Here is a 21,623-nt window from a genome sequence, read left to right on the forward strand (position 1 = left end):
TCTGTTGCTGCTTTTAGCATCCTTTCTGTATTTTTGACCTTGGGAGTTTGTTTATTAAATGTTTTCAGGTAGTCTTCTTTGGGTTGAATTTTTTTGGTGTTCTATAACCTTCATATACTTGAATATTGATATATTTCCCTAGGTTTGGGAAGCTCTTTGTTACTATCCCTTTGAATAAACTTTCTACCCCATCTCTCTCTCTACCTCCTCTTTAAGGCCAATAAGTCTTTTTTTTTTTTTTTTTTCCTTTTGAGACAGAGTCTCACTCTGTTGCCCTGGCTGGAGTGCAGTGGTGTGATCTTGGTTCACTGCAGCCTCCACCTCCCAGGTTCAAGCAATTCTTCTGCCTCAGCCTCCAGAGTGGCTGGGATTACAGGCACCTGCTGCCTTGCCCAGCTAATTTTTGTATTTTAGTAGAGATGGGGTTTCACAATGTTGGCCAGGCTGGTCTCGAACTCCTGACTGCATGATCTGCCCACCTCAGCCTCCCAAAGTGCTGGGATTACAGGCGTGAGCCACCATGCCTGGCTGCAGCCAATAGCTCTTAAATTTGCCCTTTTGAAGCCATTTTCTAGATCTTGTAGGCATGCTTCATTCTTTTTTATTCTTTTTTCTTTTGTCTCTTCTGATTATATTTTCAAATAGCCTGTCTTCAAGCTCACTAATTCTTTCTTCCACTTGATCAGTTCTACTGGTAAGAGACTCGGATGCATCCTTGAGTATGTCAGTTTCATTTTTTAACTCCATAATTTTTGCTTGATTCTTTTTAGTTATTTCCATCTCTTTGTTAAAGTTATATGACAGGGTTCTGAATTCCTTCTCTGTATTAGCTTTACTTTCTTTGAGTTTCCTCAAAACAGTTTTTTTTTTTTTTGGACAGAGTCTTGCTCTGTTGCCCAGGCTGGAGTGCAGTGGTACAATCGTGGCTCACTGAATCTTCACCTCCCAAGTTTAAGCAATTCTCCTGCCTCAGCCTCCTGAGTAGCTGGGGTTACAGGCACACCCCAACACACCCAGCTAATTTTTGTATTTTTAGTAGAGATAGGGTTTCACCATGTTTGCCAGGCTGGTTTGAACTCCTGAGCTCAAGTGATCTACCCACCTTGGCCTCCCAAGATGTTGGGATTACAGGTGTGAGCCACTGTGCCTGGCCAAAACAGCTATTTTGAATTCTGTTTCAAAGGTCACATATCTCTGTTTCTCTGGGATTGGTCCCTGGTGCCTTATTTAGTTCATTTAATAAGGTCATGTTTTCCTGGCTGGTCCTGATGCTTGTGGATGTTCATCAGTGTATGAGTTAAATATTTATCATAGTCTTCGCAGTCTGGGCTGTTTGTATCTGTCCTTCTTTGGAAGGCTTTTCAGGAATTCAAAGGAACGTGGGTGTTGTGATCTAAGTTTTTGGTCACTGCAGCTGTATCTGCATTAGAGGGCACACCAAGCATAGAAATGCTGTGGCTCTTTCATAGTCTGTTGTATGTTTTTTGATTTGAGGTCACCATGATGTTTGCAGATAATATCTTATCACTCATTATTTTAAACTGCTGACAAGTTAACACTGATTACTCATGGAGGCACTGCCTTGGTGGTCTTGGATAAGATCTGGAAGAATTCTCTGGATTACTGGGCAGAGACTCTTATTGTCTTCCCTTCTTTCCCCCAAACAAAGTCTGTCTTTCTGTGATCAGCTGCCTGGAGTTGGGGGAGAAGTGACACAAACACCCCTGTGACCACCACTACTGGGACTGTGCAGGGTCAGAGGTAAAGTCAGCACAGTACTGGGTCTTGCCTAAGGCCTATGGTAACCACTCCCTGGCTACTACCTATGTTCACGCAAGGCCCTATGGCTCTAAAATCAGCAAGTGGCAAAGCCAGCCAAGCTTATGTCCTCTTCAGGGTGGCAAGTTCCCCCCAGCCTGGGGTGAATCCAGAGATGCCTTCCAGGAGCTAGGGCCTAATCAGAAACCTTAGGAATCTACTTGGTACTCTATTGTACTGCAGCTGAACTGGCACCCAAGCCACAAGACAAAGTCCTTCCCACTTTTCCCTCCCCTTTCCACAAGCTGAGAATTCTCTTCCCATGGCCACTTCCACCCCAGGCCTGTGATGGGTACTGTCTGGCTACTGCTGATATATACTCAAGGCCCAAGGGCTCTTCAGTAAGCTTGTGGTGAATGCTGCCCAGCCTGGGACTCACCCTTCAGGGAAGTGGGCTCCCCTCTGGCCCAGAGCAGGTCCAGGAATGCTATCTAAGAGCCAAAGCCTGGAATCAGAGATCCTAAGAGCCCACTTCGTATTCTAACCCCACAGTGGCCAAGTCCCCTTTACTCTTTCGTCTCCTTTTCTCAAGCAGAAGGAATTTCTCCCCATAGCCGCCACAGCTGGAATATGCTGGGTCATACCTGAAGCCTGCATGTCTCTGAGTCTCACCCAAAGCCCATGATGAGTACTACTTCTGATTATTCAGGGTCAAAGGGCTCGTTAGTCAGCTGGGGAGGAATCCTGCCAGGACTGGTCCTTCCCTTCAAGGCAGCAGGTTCCCTTCTGGCCCAGGGTGTGGCTAGACATGTCAGCTTGGAGCTATGGCCTGGAATGTGGGCCTCAGGACTCTGCCTGGTGCCCTATCCTACTGCAGCTGAGCTGGTATCCAAGATGCAAGACAAAGTCATCTTTGTTCTTCCCTCTCCTCTTCTCAAGCAGAGGAAAGTCTCTCTCTCTGAGCTTTGAGCTCTGCTGCCTGGGGTTGGGAGAGGGGTGGTGCAAGCAATCCCTTGGCCATCCCAGCTGGTGTCTCACTAGGTTGTGTACCCCCCATTCACTGGCTCTGAGCCCAGCACAGCACCAGGACTTGCCCAGGAATTGCCATCCTTGTGGCCTAGACTGCCTTTCAAGTTTATGTAGAACCTCAGAGCACTTCAGCCCATGGTGGTGAGACTTACTGGAACTCAGGTTCCCACTGCTGGGATGGATGATTTGCTTCCAGCTAGGGCTGGTCTGAATGATCCCTCCATGGGCCCTGGGTGAGTTCTTCCCAGTGTCGCTTTGTGCTATGACTGGGCAGCACTTGAGTTCCAAGGCAAAGTCTGACAATCACTGCACTCTTCTTCTCCCAGAAGCACAGATTCTCTCTCCACGCTAGGTGCCTGCTGCTGGGGAATGGGAGAGAGACAGCATTTAGCAATTTAACACTGTCTTACCCTCTTCAGTTTCTCTTTCAGTGATATGAAGTTAAAACCAGGTACTGTGATTGCTCACTTGATTTTTCGTTCTTATGAAGGTGCTTTTTTTGTGTGGATAGTTATTCAATATGGTGTTCCTGCAAGGAGCAGGATTAGTGGAGGCTTCTATTCAGCCATCTTGCTCCACCTCCCCTGGCTATGTCCTTTTAAATATTTATAATCCATATACAATAAATTACACTTAAAGTATACAATAAGTTCTAAAATATAACTGTGAAATCATCAAACTCTAGATAATTAATATATCCATCAACCCAAAAGTTTCCTCATGTTTAGATGATCTCCTTTCCCTCTAGAAACGACTCATCTACTTTCTGTCATATAGATTATAGTTTGCCTTTTCTGGAGTTTTATATAAACAGAATCATATAGTATATGTTCTTTTCTGTCTGACTTCTTTTACTTACCATGATGATTTCATCCATGTTACATGTATCAACAGTTTTTTCCTTATTTGTTGATGATAATATTTCATTGTATGGATATATACTCTAGTGGGTTTATTCATTTACCTGTTGATGTGTGTTGGATCGTTTCTAGTTTCAGCTATCACAAATAAAACTGCTGTAAACATTAATGTCCAAGTTTTTGTATAGACATATGCTTTCGTTTTCTCTTGGGGAAATATCTTGGGTGGAGTGGCTGGATCTAATGGCCAGTGTATGTTTAACTTTATAAAGAGCTGTCAAAGTGTTTTCCCTTTTTTTTTTTTTTTTTTTTTGAGACAGAATCTTGCTCTGTTGCCCAGGCTGGAGTATGGTGGTGCAATCTCAGCTCACTGCAACCTCTGCCTCCCAGCTTAAAGTGATTCTCCTGCCTCAGCCTCCTGAGCAGTTGGGGTTACAGATGCCCACCACCATACCCAGCTAATTTTGTATTTTAGTAGAGACAAGGTTTCACCATGTTGACCAGGCTGGTCTCATACTCCTGGTCTCAAGTGATCCTCCTGCCTTGACCTCCCAAAGTGCTCAGATTACAGGTGTGAACCACCACGCCCAGCCCAAAATTGTTTATACCATTTTATATTCCCACCAGGATTGTATGAGAGTTCCAGTTCTTCTAAATTCTTGCCAACATTTACTATTTTGAATAAATGCTCATTGTAAAAAAATTTTAAGAAGGTTATATAGGGAAAAAAAGGCCGCTGTTAATCTGTTAATTGCACTACAGGGAGATAAAGTNAGACAGAATCTTGCTCTGTTGCCCAGGCTGGAGTATGGTGGTGCAATCTCAGCTCACTGCAACCTCTGCCTCCCAGCTTAAAGTGATTCTCCTGCCTCAGCCTCCTGAGCAGTTGGGGTTACAGATGCCCACCACCATACCCAGCTAATTTTGTATTTTAGTAGAGACAAGGTTTCACCATGTTGACCAGGCTGGTCTCATACTCCTGGTCTCAAGTGATCCTCCTGCCTTGACCTCCCAAAGTGCTCAGATTATAGGTGTGAACCACCACGCCCAGCCCAAAATTGTTTATACCATTTTATATTCCCACCAGGATTGTATGAGAGTTCCAGTTCTTCTAAATTCTTGCCAACATTTACTATTTTGAATAAATGCTCATTGTAAAAAAATTTTAAGAAGGTTATATAGGGAAAAAAAGGCCGCTGTTAATCTGTTAATTGCACTACAGGGAGATAAAGTTATTAAACTGTCATATTTGTGGCTGGGCATGGTAACACATGCCTGTGATCTTAGCACTGTGGGAGGCTGAGGAAGGAGGATCACTTGAGACCAGGAGTTCGAGACCAGCCTGGAAAACATAGCAAGACTCTGTCTCCACAAAAAAAATTAAAAATTAAAGAAAAGGACATTGTCAATGTTTGTAGACTTCCCAAATTTGCCCTCCTAGGCAAACAGTGCTCTTGTTTTTAAACAAATAGTTATATATATAATTTTCACCCTCACTATTCAAAACATGTCATAAATGGTAAATCCAAGAAAAATACAGGTATTCCCCACCCACAGAAAACTGTAAAATAGACTTTTTTCTGTCTGCACTGTTTTTTATTGCTTTTTAAATTGGTTTTCCAAGTGAGTAAGTCAGAATCTATCCGTAATGGATTTTAAATTTAGTATTTCTCTGTGATGTAGTAAACAAGAAACTAGAGGCAAAAATAGCCCTGGCCCTTGCTAAACTTCTAAGGCACTTTTCTAGTACAATTCAACACTAACATTTCAGGCCTTTAGTGCCTTATGTGAGTTTTTAAAAGGGGAAGAAGGGAGGGAGCAAGAGTGTCTTATTTCATAAACTTGTGCATAACAATTATTCTTATATTTTAGTTATTGAGAGGGCTGGTAGAAAAACTAGGTAAATAATATTAATAATTATAGCACTTATTATACACTATAGAACACGTATTATGTGCCAGGCATTGTGGGAGGCTCTCTCTTGTGCATTATCTCATTTCATTAGGTCCATGGAGAGTATTGCATTTTCTTAGTTTAGGCATGGCCTCCACAATAAGGATTATCAAAAGCCTAAAAATATGTAAAAGAAACCTAGAAGGTATTTGTTGTGCTCTTTGGGGAAGCTAGGCAAATCCTTTCAGCTGAAAACCACGGTGACTTCCAAGATCTCTGCCCCTCCCCATCCCCATGGTCCACTTCTCTTCTCACTGTTCCTCTTAGAAAAGACCTGTGGACTCCGCCACTACGAAATGGCAGCACCTTATTTACGGTCACTTTAGAGTGTAGGTTTTCTTAATGGGTCTGCCTGTCATGTTTAACGTCCTTGGCTGGGCCCAAGGCAGATGCAGTCCAAACTCTCACTAAAATTGCCAAGCCCTTTGTCTTCCAGTGTCTAAATTATGAATGTCAATGGAATCAGGCCAGAGTTTGAATTCTAGTCTCTCAGCCTTTGTTTCCCCTGTTCATAAAATGAATGGGGGTAATTCTTTCCTCCTACAGTTTATTTACGTATTCACTAATTCATCCATCCATCCATCCATTCATTCATTCAGTTTACTGAGTACCTACTATGTGCCAGTCCCTGTTCTAGGGTGGAAACTAAGAGAATGTTGTACCTGGAGGGCGCTGGAAGCTCTAAAGCCCTAAGCAGTTACTGCTTTTACTATTAGGGGCCCCCCCCCCCCCCAAATCAACAGAACAAAGAAAATTACCTAAATAGCAAGGACACAGGGAGGAACTTCTTGGCTCAGAACTTTCCAAACACTTTTTCCTGAAGGGATTCAAGAAGCAAGAAAGGTACTCGTTCGCTAGGACCTTCTCTGAGCTGTGCTGAGGATGCTTCTGGGACTATTTTTCTTGCCCAGAGAATCGAGAAACGCTGCAGCCAATTCCCGAGCTGTAGTTATAAACCGAAGTTCTCCTGCTAGGTAGCATTCAACGATCTTAATCTTCTGGGTTTCAGTTTTCTCGAATGAAAAATGCAGGTCCGAGTCCTTAACTAGCTGGGGCACCATTAGTAAGTCACTTAGTATCTCTGGGGCCAGTTTGCAATGTGAGGAGGGGGCCTTAAGGTGCCTCCAGCTGAAGTCCTAGAATGAGCGCCACGTGTCCCAAGCTGGGGCGCGCACCCCAGATCGGAGGGCGCCGATGTACAGACAGCAAACCCACCCAATCTAGTGCATGCCTTCTTAAACATCACGAGACTCTAAGAAAAGGAAACCGAAAACGGGAAAGTCCCTCTCTCTAACCTGGCACCGCGTCGCTGGCTTGGAGACGGGTGACGGTCCCCGCGGGCCTTGCCCTGATTGGCTGTGCCCGCGTGGAATATAAGTGGAAGCGTCGCGCCCGGCGGGCATTCCAGCGGCGGACAGCACTCGGGCCGAGATGTCGCTCTCAGTGGCCTTAGCCGTGCTCGCGCTACTCTCTCTTTCTGGCCTGGAGGCTATCCAGCGTGAGTCTCTCCTACCCTCCCGCTCTGGTCCTTCCCCTCCCGCTCTGGTCCTTCCTCTCCCGCTCCGCACCCTCTGTGGCCCTCTCTGTGCTCTCTCGCTCCGTGACCTCCCTTCTCCAAGTTCTCCTTGGTGGCCCGCCGGGGGGCTAGTCCAGGGCTGGGTCTCCGGGAAGCAGTGTGGTGGCCTGGGAGTGGGGAAGGGGGTGCGCACCCGGGACGCGCGCTTCCTGCCCCTTTCGGCTGGGAGCAGGGGAGACATTTGGCCTACGGCGACTGGAGGGTCGGGACAAAGTTTAGGGCGTTGATAAGCGTCAGAGCGCCGAGGTTGGGGGAGGGTTTCTCTTCCGCTCTTTCGCGGGTCCTCTGGCTCCCCGAGCGCAGCTGGAGTAGGGGACGGGTAGGCTCGTCCCAAAGGCGCGGAGCTGAGGGCTGTGAATGCGTGGACGGGCGCCTGGGGTCTGGGGGAGGCGTTGCCCGGGTAAACCTGTCTGCTGCAGCTCTGCTTCCCTCGGACCGGAGAGCTGTGGACTTCGTCTAGGAGCCGCTAAGTTCGCCTGCCCTGCACCTCCGGGTCTATGTGGGGCCACACCGTGGCGGGGAAACAGCAAGCGACGTTTGTAGAATGCTTGGCTGTGATACAAAGCAGTTTCGAATCATTAACCTATTTGTTCCCATCACAGGTCACTTTTAAAAATCATAAGAACTACCCGTTATTGACATCTTTCTGTGTGCCAAGGATTTTACGTGCTTTGCGTCATTTAATTTTTAAAATAGTTATCTTCCACCATAGATAACTACTATGGTTACCTTCTGCCTCTCACAGATGAAGAAACTGAGGCACCGAGATTTTAAGAAACTTAATTACACAGGGATAAATGGCAGCAATCGAGACTGAAATCAAGCCTGACCAGGGCCTTTCGTGGGAGCGCATGCCTTTTGGGTGTAATTCGTGCGTTTTTTTTTTTTTAAAGAAACATGCCTGCCTTCTGCGTGAGATTCTCCAGAGCAAACCGGGCGGCCACAGGCCCTGTGGTCTTTTCTTACAGAAGGCTTCCTCTTTGGCTCTTTGCCTGGTTCTTTCCGAGATGTACTGTGCCTCTTACTTTCGGTTTTGAAAACACGAGGGGGTTGGGCGTGGTAGCTCACGCCTGTAATCCCAGCACTTAGGGAGGCCGAGGCGGGAGGATAGCTTGAGGTCAGTAGTTGAGACCAGCCTGGTCAACATGGTGAGACCTCGTATCTATAAAAAATAAAAACAAAAATCAGCCGGGTGTGGTGGCTGGCGCCTGTGGCCCAAGCTACTCGGGTGGCTGAGGCGGGAGGATCTCTTGAGCCAGGAGTTTGAGTTATCATGGCGCCAGTGCATTCCAGTCCTGGAACAGAGCGAGACCCTGTCCCTTAAAAAAGACAAAACAAACAAACAAAAAAAAAAAAAAAAAAAAAAAAAAAAAAAAAAAAAAGGAAGAAAGAAAAAAGTGAAGGTTTGTCAAAGTCAGGGGAGTTGTAAAACCTTTAATAAAGATAATCCAAGATGGTTACCAAGACTGTTGAGGACACCAAAGATCTTGAGCACTTTCTAAATACCTGGCAATACGCTAAGCCCTCTCACCTTTTCCCCCTGGCAAAACGTGATCAAAAGCAGAATGTTTTGATGATGAGAAAATTGCATTTAATTTGGATACAATTTATTTACAACACAAAGGATAATGTATATATCATCACCATTACTGGTATTTGCTGGTTATGTTAGATGTCGTTTTAAAAAATAACAATCAGATGTTTTTTAAAAAATCTTATTTTGAAAATTTCCAAAGTAATACATGCCATGCATAAACCATTTCTGGGAGATACCACAAGAAGCATGTAATGGTGATTACCTCTGAAGGTCTTTTTCCCCCTCTGTCCTGTGTGTGGTTTTGTTTTGTTTTACTGTGGGCATAAATTAATTTTTCAGTTAAGTTTTGTAAGCTTAAATAACTCTCCAAAAGTCACAAAGCCAGTAACTGGTTGAGCCCCAATTCAAACCCAGCCTGTCTGATACTTGTCCTCTTCTTAGAAAAGATTACAGTGATGCTCTCACCAAATCTTGCTACCTTCCCTCAGAGAGTTCCAGGCAGGATGAATCTGTGCTCTGACCCCTGAGGCATTTATTATGTTCTTACTATTAGAAGCTCAGATGCAAAGAGCTCTCTTAGCTTTTAATGTTATGAAAAAAATCAGGTCTTCATTAGACCCCCCAATCCACCTCTCGATAGGGTTAGTAGCCTTTCCTTGATGATAGGGTGTTTCTAGAGAGATGTATCTGGTCAAGGTGGCCTGGTACTCCTCCTTCTCCCCACAACCTTCCAGACCTGGAGGAGCAGCTGCCTTTTAGTGATCATGTACCCTGAATATAAGTGTATTTAAAAGAATTGTATACACATATATTTAGTGTCAATCCGTATATTTAGTAGCACTAACACTTCTCTTCATTTTCGATGAAAAATATAGAGTTTATAATATTTTCTTTCCACTTCCCCATGGATGGTCTAGTCATGCCTCTCATTTTGGGAAGCACTGCTTCTGTAACATTAGGCAATGTATTCCCAACCTGGCTAGTTTACAGCAATCACCTGTGGATGCTAATTAAAATGCAAATCCCACTGTCACATGCATTACTCCATTTGATCATAATGAAAAGTATGTTCTGTCCCATTTGCCATAGTCCTCACCTATCCCTGTTGTATTTTATCCAGTCCAACTCAACCATTTAAGGTATTTGCCAGCTCTTGTATGCATTTAGGTTTTATTTCTTTGTTTTCTAGCTCATGAAATTAGGTACAAAATCAGAGAGGGATCTGGCATATAAACCCTCTGCAGAAATAAAGAGGTTTTGTTATTTGGTAAGAACATACCTTGGATTGGGCTGGGCGCAGTGGCTCATGCCTGTAACCCCAGCACTTTGGGAGGCCAAGGCAGGCAGATCACTAGAGGTTGGGAGTTTGAGACCAGCCTGGCCAACATGGTGAAACCCCGTCTCTACTAAAAATACAAAAATTAACCGGGCATGGTGGCGTGTGCTTGTAGTCCCAGGAATCACTTGAACCAAGGCAGGGGTTGCAATGAGCTGAGATCTCGCCACTGCACTCCAGCCTGGGCAACAGAATGAGATGCCATTTTAAACAAACAAACAAACAAACAAAAAACCAACAAAAACAACAAAATAAAACATACCTTGGGTTGATCCATTTAGGAACCTGAGGTAATAATAATAACATCTGCCACGTATAGAGCAATTGCTATATCCCAGGCACTCTTCTAGACACTTAATACAGTTTAGAAAATCAGGTGGGTGGAGATCGAGGCAGGAGCAGGAACCAAAAAGACAGGAGTAAACATAAGGAAGAAAATGGAAGGGGTGGAAACAGAGTACAGTAACATGAGTAATTTGATGGGGCTATTATGAACTGAGAAATGACCTTTGAAAAGGAGCTTGGAGCCAAATCATGTAGACTCTTCAGTGATGTGTTAAAGAATGCTATGAGTGCTGAGAAGCCATCAGAAGTGCTTGAGAGCATCCAGAAAAAGGTTCTTAAAAATGCAGCACAATCTCCAGTGACAGAAGATACTGCTAGAAATCTGCTAGAAAAAAAAAAAAAGTCATGTATAGAGGAATTATGAGGGAAAGATACCAAGTCATGGTTTATTCCTCGAAATGGAGGTGGCTTGTTGGGAAGGGGGAAACTCATTTGGCCAGAGTGGAAATGGAATTGGGAGAAATTGATGATCAAATGTAAACACTTGGTGCCTGAGGGAGCTTGAGACCAAGTTAGCCCCAAGTGAAATACCCTGGCAATATTAACGTGTCTTTTCCCTATGTTCCTCAGGTACTCCAAAGATTCAGGTTTACTCACGCCATCCACCAGAGAATGGAAAGCCAAATTTCCTGAATTGCTATGTGTCTGGGTTTCATCCATCTGATATTGAAGTTGACTTACTGAAGAATGGAGAGAAAATGGGAAAAGTGGAGCATTCAGACTTGTCTTTCAGCAAAGACTGGTCTTTCTATCTCTTGTACTACACTGAATTCACCCCCAATGAAAAAGATGAGTATGCCTGCCGTGTGAACCATGTGACTTTGACAGGGCCCAGGACAGTTAAGTGGGGTAAGTCTTACATTCTTTTGTAGGCTGCTGAAAGTTGTGTATGAGTAGTCATATCATAAAGCTGCTTTGATATAAAAAAAGTCTATGGCCATACTACCCTGAATGAGTCCCACCCCATCTGATATAAACAATCTGCATATTGGGATTGTCAGGGAATGTTCTTAAAGATCAGATTAGTGGCACCTGCTGAGAGATTGCTGCACAGCATGGTTTCTGAACCAGTAGTTTCCCTGCAGTTGAGCAGGGAGCAGCAGCAGCACTTGCATGAATACATATGCACTCTTAACACTTCTTACCTACTGGCTTCCTCTAGCTTTCGTGGCAGCTTCAGGTATATTGAGCACTAACGAACATCTCAAGAAGGTATAGACCTTTGTAAGTCCTGCGTATCCTAGCATCCTATAATCCTGGACTCCTCCAGTACTCTCTGGCTGGATTGGTATCTGAGGCTAGTAGGAAGGGCATGTTCCTGCTGGGTAGCTCTAAACAAGGTATACATGGATAGGAACAGCAGCCTATTCTGCCAGCCTTATTTCTAACCATTTTAGACATTTGTTAGTACATGGTATTTTAAAAGTATAACTTCATGTCTTCCTTTTCTTTCTCCACTGTCTTTTCGTAGATCGAGACATGTAAGCAGCATCATGGAGGTAAGTTTTTGACCTTAAGAAAATGTTTTTGTTTCACTATCCTGAGGACTATTTATAGACAGTTCTAACATGATAACCCTCACTATGTGGAGAACATTGACAGAGTAGCATTTTAGCAGGCAAAGAGGAATCCTACAGGGTCACATTCCCTTCTCCTGTGGTATGAAGAAGGTGTGTGGCCCCGGGTGTGGCCACATTACTGACCCTCTACAGAGAGGGCAAAGGAACTGCCAGTATGGTATTGCAGGATAGAGGCAGGTAGTTACCCACATTACCTGCAAGGCTTTGATCTTTCTTCTGCCATTTCCACATTGGACATCTCTGCTGAGAAGAGAAAATGAATCACTTTCTTCCTTTGTATAATAGTTGTTTTGTTCTTCAGACAGAAGAGAGGAGTTATACAGTTCTGCAGATGTCCCATTCCTGTGTGGGGACTGTGTTTGCCTCTTAGGGGCTCCCAGGCCACTAGATGAGATAAAGGGAACCAGATTGTTAAAACTTGATGTAGTGATACTATAATAGATGTAACTACAAGGAACTCCAGAAGCAAGAGAGAGGGAGGAACTTGGACTTCTCTGCATCTTTAGTTGGAGTCCAAATGTATAAGATCCAGCTTTTCAGTGAAATTCTACTGCCCAGGGTACCTTGATGCTGAAAACCCATTCAAATCTCCTGCTATATTCTAGAACAGGGAATTGATTTGGGAGAGCATCAGGAAGGTGGATGATCTGCCCAGTCACACTGGTAGTAAACTGTAGAGCCAGGATTTGAATATAGTCATATGTTACTTAATGATGGGGACATATTCCAAGAAATGCTTACACAAACCTAGGTGTTGTAGCCTACTACACACATAGGCTACATGGTCTAGCCTATTTCTCCTAAGCTACAAACCTGTACAGCTTGTTACTGTACTGAATACTGTGGGCAGTTGTAACACAATGGTATTTGTGTATCTAAACATAGAAAAGGTACAGTGAAAAGTATGCTATTTTAATCTCATGAGACCACTGTCATATATACAGTCCAGCACTGACCAAAATATCATATCAGCATTTTTTCTTCTAAGATTTTGGTAGCACCAAACGGATACACTAACAGGATATACTCTTTGTAATGGGTTTGGAGAACTGTCCGCAGTTACTTCTTTTAAAAAGGTGATCTACAGAGTAGAAATTAGACAGGTTTGGTAATGAGATCTGCAATCCAAATAAAATAAATTCATTTGCTCACCTTTTTCTTTTCTTTTCAGGTTTGAAGATGCCGCATTTGGATTGGATGAATTCCAAATTCTGCTTCCTTGCTTTTTAATATTGATATGCTTATACACTTTATGCAAAAAATGCAGAGTTATAATAATGTTAACAGGGCGTGACCCTTTTTATAATTCTACTTGGAGTGCTATCTCCACGTTTGAGGTATCTGGGCAGGTAGCTCTAGGAGGGCTGGCAACTTAGAGGTGGGGAGCAGAGAATTCTCATATCCAACATCAACATCTTGGTCAGATCTGAACTCTTCAATCTCTTGCACTCAAAGCTTGATAAGATAGTTATGCGTGTATAAGTTTACTTCCAATTTACATATTGTGCTTAGAATTTGGAGGAAAAATTTAGAAATTGAAGGGTTATTGGAAATTTGTTATAATGAGTAAAGTCATATGAGATTCATATTTACTTCTTATACATTTGATAAAGTTATGGTTAATCTGGTTCATTTTTGTTCCACGAGTTAAATAAAACTATGAAATTTGATGTGTTGTCTCATATCTCGCTCTCACTATTACCCCTTTATTTTCAAACAGGGAAACAGTCTTCAAGTGCCACGTGGTAAAAAGTGTGAACCCCTTGTATATAGGGTTTGGCTCACAGTGTAAAGGGCCTCAGTGATCCACATTTTCCAGATTAGGAATCTGATGCTCAAAGAAGTTAAATGGCATAGTTGGGGTGACACAGCTGTCTAGTGAGAGGCCAGCCTTCTATACTTTAGCCAGAGTTCTTTCTTGTGGGCCAGGTCATGAGGAGTATGCAGACTCTAAGAGGGAGCAAAAGTATCTAAGGATTTAATATTTTAGCAAGGAATAGATACACAGTCATCCCTTGGTCTCCCTGGGGGACTGGTTTCAGGACCCCTTCTTGGACACCAAAATCTCTGGATATATAAGTCCCTTCTATAAAATGGTATAGTATTTGCATATAACTTATGCACATCCTCCTGTATACTTTAAATCATTTCTAGATTACTTATAATACCTAATACAATGTAAATGCTATGTAAATGGTTGTTATTGTTTAAGGAATAATGACAAGAAAAGAAAGTCTGTACATGTTCAGTAAAGACACAACCATCCCTTTTTTTTCCCCAATGTTTTTGATCCATGGTTTGCTGAATCCACAGATGTGGAGCCCCTGGATACTAAAGGCCAACTGTACTTTGAATGACAACGGATTTAAAATTTTCAAGGCATAGTTTTATACCTGATGGCCAGTTTTGTTTATTTGATCAAGAATCTGAATTAGCTAGTTCTAGGTACTGACAGGATAAATACAACACTGCTCCCAATCGTCTCAGTTTAGCGGAGGGACAGATATGCACTCAAATAATTAAAATATATACCTGATAAGAATATAGCATAGGTACTTGCAAAGAACTTGGCAATGGAAATTTTGTTGTTCAGGCTGGGCGAGGTGTCTCATGTCTGTAATCCCAGCACTTTGGGAGGCCATGGTAGGATGATCACTTGAGTCCAGGAGTCCGAGACCAGTCTGGGCGACGTAACAAGACCCTGTCTCAATTCAAAAAATTGAATTAAAAAAAATAATAATTTTTTACAAAAGAAATAATGTTGTTCAAGGAACAACAACAAAAATCTAGGGAGATGTTAGAGAAGCCACTCGCCTGAGCTGAGAGTAAGTGGGTAGTGGTTCTCTTGATTGGTGGGTGGGGCCTGGGTTTCCAGGCATGGGAGCCAGGAAGGACAGCCACATGGCAGGTTTGGGTAATTCCAAGCAGTGGAGCAAGGGTATCTGAGGGAAGACTTGTAGGAACTCGGCTGAACAAATTGGAGGGTGATACTCTGAAAGAAAAACAAAGTTTTAAAATTTCAACTCTTATACTCAACACAGAATGCTTCTGTGACCAGATATGTTTTCCACATTCTGTGAGAAGAAAAACTTTAGACAGATTAAATTTAACAGAGTTTAACTGAGCAAAAATGATTCTTGAACCAGGCAGCTGCCGGAACCAGAACAGATTCAAAATGACTCTGGGGATGCCACATGGATGGATAACATTTAGGGTCAGAAAAAGGAAAGTGACGTGCAGAAAATGGAAGTCAGGGGAAGAAACAGCCAGATTGGTTGCAGCTCAGCATTTGCCTCATTTAAACAGGGTTTGAAGAGTTGACCACGTGTGATTGGCTGAGACTCTGTGGTATAACAGTAACTTACAGTCTGTTGACATATCCAGTTAGGTTACAGTCCACTATGCATAGAGAAACCTTTAGCCTGAACTTACATAGGGAGGCAGCTTTATTTATTTAATTTTTGTTTTGAGACAACGTCTCACTCTGTCACCCAGGCTGGAGTTCAGTGGTATGATCATGGCTTACTGCAGCCTCTACTTCCTGCCCTCAAGCAATCCTCCTGCCTCAGGCTCCAGAGTAGCTGGGGCTACAGGCACATGTCACCATGCCTGGCTAATTTTGTTTTTTAATTTTTAGTAGGGATGAACTCCTGGCCTTGAGCAATTCTTTCGCCTCAGCCTCCCAAAATGCTGGGATTACAGGTGTGAGCCACTGCACCCAGCCAAGCCAACTTTAGGCTAAACCTTTTTTTGAGACAGAGTTTCTCTCTTGTTGTCTAGGCTGGAGTGCACCATTTTGGCTCACTGCAACCTCCACCTCCAGGGTTCAAGTGATTCTTGTGCCTCAGCCTCCCGAGTAGCTGGGATTACAGGCATGCGCCACCACACCTGGCTAATTTTGTATTTTTAGTAGAGATGGCGTTTCACCATGTTGTCCAGGCTGGTCTCAAACTCCTAGCCTCAAGTGATCCTCTGGCCTCAGCCTCCCAGAGTACTGAGATTACAGGCACGAGCCATTGTGCCCTGCCAGGCCAAGCTTAATTTAACAACACCAAACAATCTCCAGCAGACACCAACTGGGTATCCTATAATTCAATTCGATTCTGATGGTTGAGGGTTCGGTCCCACAAGACTGCCCTCCACTTCAGATGCCAATCACACATAGTAGATTGTTACCTCTACTTCTGACTGACCAGCTGGAAACCAGGACTCCCGTGACTCCCTCCTTGATTTTGATTAATTTGCTAGGACAGTTCACATTTACCAATCTATTATAAAAGATATTATAAAGGCTACAGACGAATAGCTAGATGAAGAGATGAACAGGGTTGTATGCAGGGGGTTTTGGTGGTGAGAGTCCATGCCCTCTCCAGGTGTATGCCACCCTCCCAGCACCTCCACACATTCAGCAAACAAGAAGCTCATCGTTCAAGAGTTTTTATAGAGCTTGATCTCCAACTCCGCTTCACCTTCCCAGAAATGGACACGTCGGGGTGGAAGTTCCAACACACTAATCTTTTCATCAGTTGGTCTTTCTGGTGACTAGCACCATCCTGAGGCTATCTAGGGGCCCCAACCTATAATGAGTATAACTTCATTAACATATACTCAAGGGTTATCAAAGAGTCTTATTATCAATAACAAAAGACACTCCTATCACTCAAAATTCAAAGGGTTTTAGGAACTTATGACAGGAACTGGGGACAAAGACCAAATGTGTTTCATATTATACCATACTTACCTAGGCCATTCATTAACTCTTCACTTGGCTGCAAACTAAAATTACATGTAGAGTTTATAAAAACAAAACAAAGAAAAACAAACACACACACACACACAAACAACAAGCTGGGCGTGGTGGCTCACGGCTGTAATCCCAACACTTTGAGAGGCCAAGGTGAGCAGATCATGAGATCAGGAATTCAAGACCAGCCTGGCCAACATGGTGAAACCCTGTCTCTACTAAGAATACAAAAATTAGCCGGGCATGGTGGTGGCGCGTGCCTGTAATCCCAGCTACTCAGCAGGCAGAGGCAAGAGAATCACTTGAACCTGGGAGGCAGAGGTTGCAGTGAGCTGAGATCATGCTATGGCACTCCAGCCTGGGCAACAGAGTGAGACTCTGTCTCAAAAACAGCAATAACAACAACAAAAACCTTACCAGCTTCCCGGACTCTCATCCAGGCCAACTAAATCATAATCTCTTGGTTTGGAGCCCAGGTATAGTGTTATTTTTTTAAAAACCTCTAGATAGTTTTAATGTATATCCAAGATTGAGAGACCCATTGAATTAAATAATAAAGAACTCTTTCTCCATTCTGTATCATTCAACAGAGCTATTTTGTGAGGGGCTGCTGGGCTGGCTGATATTACAAGGTAATAGTATGTCAAAGTCAAATGAAATATAGAGATGAATCTCTGAAATTGAAATGTTTTATTTGGGAGGAAAGAATTGCCGTTCAGAGCATACACACAGACCAGCTGGTCTTTGGCATGACTGAAGTACAAAAAGGTTTTATAAAATGCAAAAATGTCACACATTGTTCTGAGAAATTTCACTGGTGCTAGTAAGGTTTTGAGGAGCTGGCAAGTTCGGATTGGCAAATGCTGGCAATGAACAGAGCTAGTCTGTTCAATGTAGTTGTAGCAGGTTGTTTCAGTAGCCTTAGTTAAACCTGGTTTCAGGTGATAGCAGGCAGTTTCAGCTGCCAGGCTTGCAGAAAACTGCAGTTTTGGAGCAATGTTTTGTGCCCCTGAGTGCTTCTCCCTGGCTTCTTGACTCTGTTTTTGTTGAGTAAGGACAAAAATGACCCAATTTGTAGGATCAACTTTCACAGTTCCTTTGGAGCATGCCTTAGTTCCTCTTTTCAGAAGAAGAGAGCAAGCAAAGAGGAGGAATACTGGAAATTTAATTAACCTTATTAAATATAATTGTGCAATGCAAATCAAACTGAAAAGTCCCAACGCCAGTAATAAAGAAGTAGATCTCACATACTGATATGGAGGAATACCCATACTATATTGCTGAAACAAGAATTACTTTCTAAAAAATATATGTAAGAAGCCCCTTTAAAAAAACAAACTAGGTGGGGTGTGGTGGCTTACGCCTGTAATCCCAGCACTTTGGGAGCCTGAGGTAGGTGGTCACTTGAGGACAGGAGTTTCAGACCAACCTGGCCAACGTGGCAAAACCCTGTCTCTACTAATATTACAAAAATTAGCCAGGCATGGTGGTGGGCGCTTGTAATTCCAGCTACTTGGGAGGCTGAGGCACAGGAGAATTGCTTGAACCCGGGAGGTGGAGGTTGCAGTGAGCAGAGATGGCACTACTGCACTCCAGCCTGGGTGACAGAGTGAGACTCTGTCTCAATAAAAAATAAAAAGTAAAAAAAAAGAAAGAAAGAAAAAATTTTGTACACTCCTATAATCACTCATAACATGGAAATTACCATCTTTTGGACCCTACTATATTCTACTTTATAGAGGTGGCTCTCAGTGTGTACACATAACTCCCCACTTTATATTATGGTTATTTAAATTTTTAAAAATTGTTATTAATAATTAAACTTTATCAAATAGGTATCCTTACATTTCCTTATATATTCAACTCTTGAACAATATGGAGTTCAAGGTGGCAACCCCCGACGCCATCAAAATCCAAGTATAACCTTTAACTCCTCAAAAACTTAACTGCTAATAGCCTACTGCTGACTGGAAGCCCTATCGATGACGTAAACAGTCAACACATATTTTATATGTTAGGTATACTATATATACTGTATTCTGACAATAAAGTAAGCTAGAGAAAAGCAAATGTTATTAAGAAAATCATAAGGAAGAGAAAATGTATTTACTATTCATTAAGTAACAGTGCATCATCATAAAGATCTTCATTCTCATCATCTTCACGTTGAATAGGCCAAGGAGGAGGAGGAGGAAGAGAAGGGGTTGGTCTTATTGTCTCAGGGGAGGCAGAGGCAGAAGAAAATCCACATAAGAGTGAACTCGTGGCCGGGTGCAGTGGCTCACACCTGTAATCCCAGAAGTTTGGGAGGCCGAGGCAGGCAGATCATCTAAGGTTGTGAGTTCAAGACCAGCCTGGCTAACATGGTGAAACCCCATCTCTACTAAAAATGCAAAAATTAGCTGGATGTGGTGGTGCATACCTGTAATCCCAGCTACTTGGGAGGATGAGGCAGCAGAATCACTTGAACCCAGGAGGCGGAGGCTGCAGTGAGTGGAGATCGCGTCACTGCACACTAGCCTGGGTGACAGAGCAAGATTTTGTCACCAAAAAAAAAAAAAAAAAAAAAAAGTGGACCCTTGCATCACCTGAGCCTGGGAGGTTGAGGCTGCAATGAGCAGAGATCAGGACACTACACTCCAGCCTGGGTGATGAAGCAAGTCCCCGTCAAAAAGGAAAAAAAAAGTGGACCCTTGCACCCCAAATCTGTGTTGTTCAAAGGTTAACTGCATCCTCCTTTAAAAAAGTGGTTATTGTCAAATAATAATTTTTATATCTTACTTTTCTTCATGATCCCTAATGAAAACATGTCATAAATGGACATGTCTTTTCTAGTTTTGTCAACAACCACTCTCATAGTATTTTTGGGCTGTTGCTTTTTACTTGTCATTCTTGTGTTATAAACCCTTGAAGCAAAACTCAAGGTCTTTTCTTTTTTCTTTTCTTTTCGTTTTGTTTCTTTTCTGAGACAGGATATCACCCTGTCACCCAGGCTTGTGTTCAGTGGCACAATCTTGGCTCACTGCAGCCTCAGCCTCTTGGACTCAAGAAATCCTCTCATCTCAGCCTCCCAAGTAGCTGAGACCATAGGTGTACACCACCCATTCCTGACTAATTTTATTTTTGTATTTTTTTGTAGAGATGGGGGTCTCACTGTGTTGCCCTGGCTGGTCTTGAACTCCTGGGTTCAAGCGATCCTCCAGTCTCGACCTCTCAAAGTGCTGGGATTACAGAGCCACCGCACCCAGCCACTTCCTATAATAAAAAAAATAAATATTTTGTCTGTGATGCAGCCATCAAAGTTTTAGGGGGAAAACATTGGCATTGTCTTTTCCTGGAGTCTAGACCTATAAGAAAAAAATTGAAGGCTAACATTTGGGTTCTAGATATCTTAAAATAAATAATAAAGTGTCTGTGATTACTTTGATCGAAAAGTTTGTGCATAGAAATTATTCTGGTACTTTGGAGAGCTACAAGAAGGGCTAATGGAAAAAAAAACTGATAAATACAATTAAAATAACAGTCAAGCATATATTAAGCACTTACTACGCACTAAACTCTATAAATCTCCTGTCATTAGTTGGATGCAATTATTAGACATCTTTGGTCCTCCACAACATAGGTGATTAAAAAGTCTAAGAAACTGAGGAGATATCTATGTCTTTGGTAAGACACACAGGCCCAACTGAAGCCTGCAATGATGTGCAGGCCTCCCCTCCCCCATGGACCACATGAACCACTTCCTCTTTTTTTTTTTTTTTTTTTTTAGATAGAGTCTTACTCTATCACCGAGGCTGGAGTGCAGTGGCACAATCTCAGCTCACTCCAACCTCTGCTTCCTGCCTCCTGGCTTAGTCTCTCGAGGAGCTGGGATTACAGATGTGCACCACCATGCCTAATTTATTTTATTTTATTTTAGTAGCGATGAGGTTTCACCATGCTGGCCAGGCTGATCTCAAACTCCTGACCTCGTGATCCGCTCTCCCTGGCCTCCCAAAGTGCTGGGATTACAGGCACTTCCTCTTTTTACTGTTTTCACTCAGAAAAACAGAGAGGACTTTTGCTACCACTAAATGACACAGCATAGTTGAAGCGGTTTTCTCATCATTTATTATGGCTCAAATGTTTGTCCCTTCTGAAATTCATGTTGAAACTTAATCCTGACTGGGCACAGTGGCTCACACTTCTAATCCCAGCACTTTGGGAGGCTGAGACTGGAGGATCACGTGAGCCCAGGAATTTGAGACCAGCCTGGGCAACATAGTAAGTCCTCCTCTCTACGAAAACAAACAAACAAAAACTAGCTGGGTGTGGTAGCACACACCTGTAGTCCCAGCTACTCGGAAGGCTGAGGCGGGAAGTTTGAGCCCAGGAGGAGTTCAAGAGCAGTCTGGGCAATATAGTGAGACCTCGTATCTGTCTATCATCTATTATCTATCTATCCATCTATCTGTCTGTCTATCTATCTATCTAAAATAAATTAAATTAAAAATAAAAAATAATGAAGCAAACAAAAGAAAGCTAATCTTCAATATAACAGTATTAAGAAGTAGGGCCTTTAAGAGGTAACGGTCACTAGGGCTCCTTCATGAATGGATTAACGGATTAATAGAGAATGGGTCTGTTATAAAAGCCAGTTTGGCTCTCTCTTGTGCCCCTTTAAATCTTTATCTTTAGCCATGTTATGATGCGGAATAAGGCCCTCACTCAAAGCAAACCAGATACAGCCCCTCAACGTTGAACTTCTCAGCCTCTTCCATACATCTTCCTTCCTTCCTTCCTTCCTTCCTTCCTTCCTTCCTTCCTTCCTTCCTTCCTTCCTCCCTCCCTCCCTCCCTCCCTCCCTTCCTTTATTTTTTTTTTTGACGGAGTCTCGCTCTGTCGCCCAGGCTAGAGTGCAGTGGC

At 43.1% G+C, this 21,623-nt stretch overlaps 2 protein-coding genes across 5 annotated transcripts in view; one reads left to right on the top strand and one right to left on the bottom strand.

Annotated features, from left to right (window-relative positions):
- Positions 1-6,873, bottom strand: part of PATL2 (PAT1 homolog 2) — a 48,560-nt gene extending 41,687 nt beyond the window's left edge. For 2 of the 3 annotated variants that reach the window (XM_017861018.1, XM_017861020.1), the window contains exons 1-2: positions 6,359-6,873; positions 2,940-3,146 (exon numbers count right to left, since the gene is read on the bottom strand). The gene's annotated coding sequence lies outside the window, so the exon portion shown is untranslated. Of the gene's footprint in view, positions 1-2,939; positions 3,150-6,358 lie in introns of all 3 variants that reach the window. The other variant, XM_017861019.1, reaches the window with a different exon arrangement.
- Positions 6,874-6,964: 91 nt separating this feature from the next.
- Positions 6,965-13,644, top strand: B2M (beta-2-microglobulin). Of its 2 annotated transcripts, XM_017861024.1 has the most exons (4): positions 6,965-7,098; positions 10,965-11,243; positions 11,866-11,893; positions 13,146-13,644. In XM_017861024.1, the coding sequence occupies exons 1-3, from the start codon at positions 7,032-7,034 to the stop codon at positions 11,877-11,879; spliced, it is 360 nt and encodes a 119-aa protein (XP_017716513.1). In that variant the 5' UTR covers positions 6,965-7,031; the 3' UTR covers positions 11,880-11,893; positions 13,146-13,644. The 2 variants fall into 2 exon arrangements, with proteins under 2 accessions (XP_017716513.1, XP_017716512.1); XM_017861023.1 differs by lacking the exons at positions 11,866-11,893; positions 13,146-13,644 and having other exon boundaries at positions 6,971-7,098; positions 10,965-11,840.
- The last annotated feature ends 7,979 nt before the right edge of the window (positions 13,645-21,623 follow it).

This window comes from Rhinopithecus bieti, unplaced genomic scaffold (assembly GCF_001698545.2).
Source record: "Rhinopithecus bieti isolate Rb0 unplaced genomic scaffold, ASM169854v2 scaffold_55715, whole genome shotgun sequence".
Lineage (NCBI taxonomy): Eukaryota > Metazoa > Chordata > Mammalia > Primates > Cercopithecidae > Rhinopithecus > Rhinopithecus bieti.

Coding starts and splice junctions, on each gene's coding strand:
- B2M (XM_017861023.1), top strand. CDS start 7,032: ATGTCGCTCTCAGTGGCCTTAGCCGTGCTCGCGCTACTCTCTCTTTCT. Junction 7,099..10,964: donor TGGCCTGGAGGCTATCCAGC/GTGAGTCTCTCC, acceptor TATGTTCCTCAG/GTACTCCAAAGATTCAGGTT.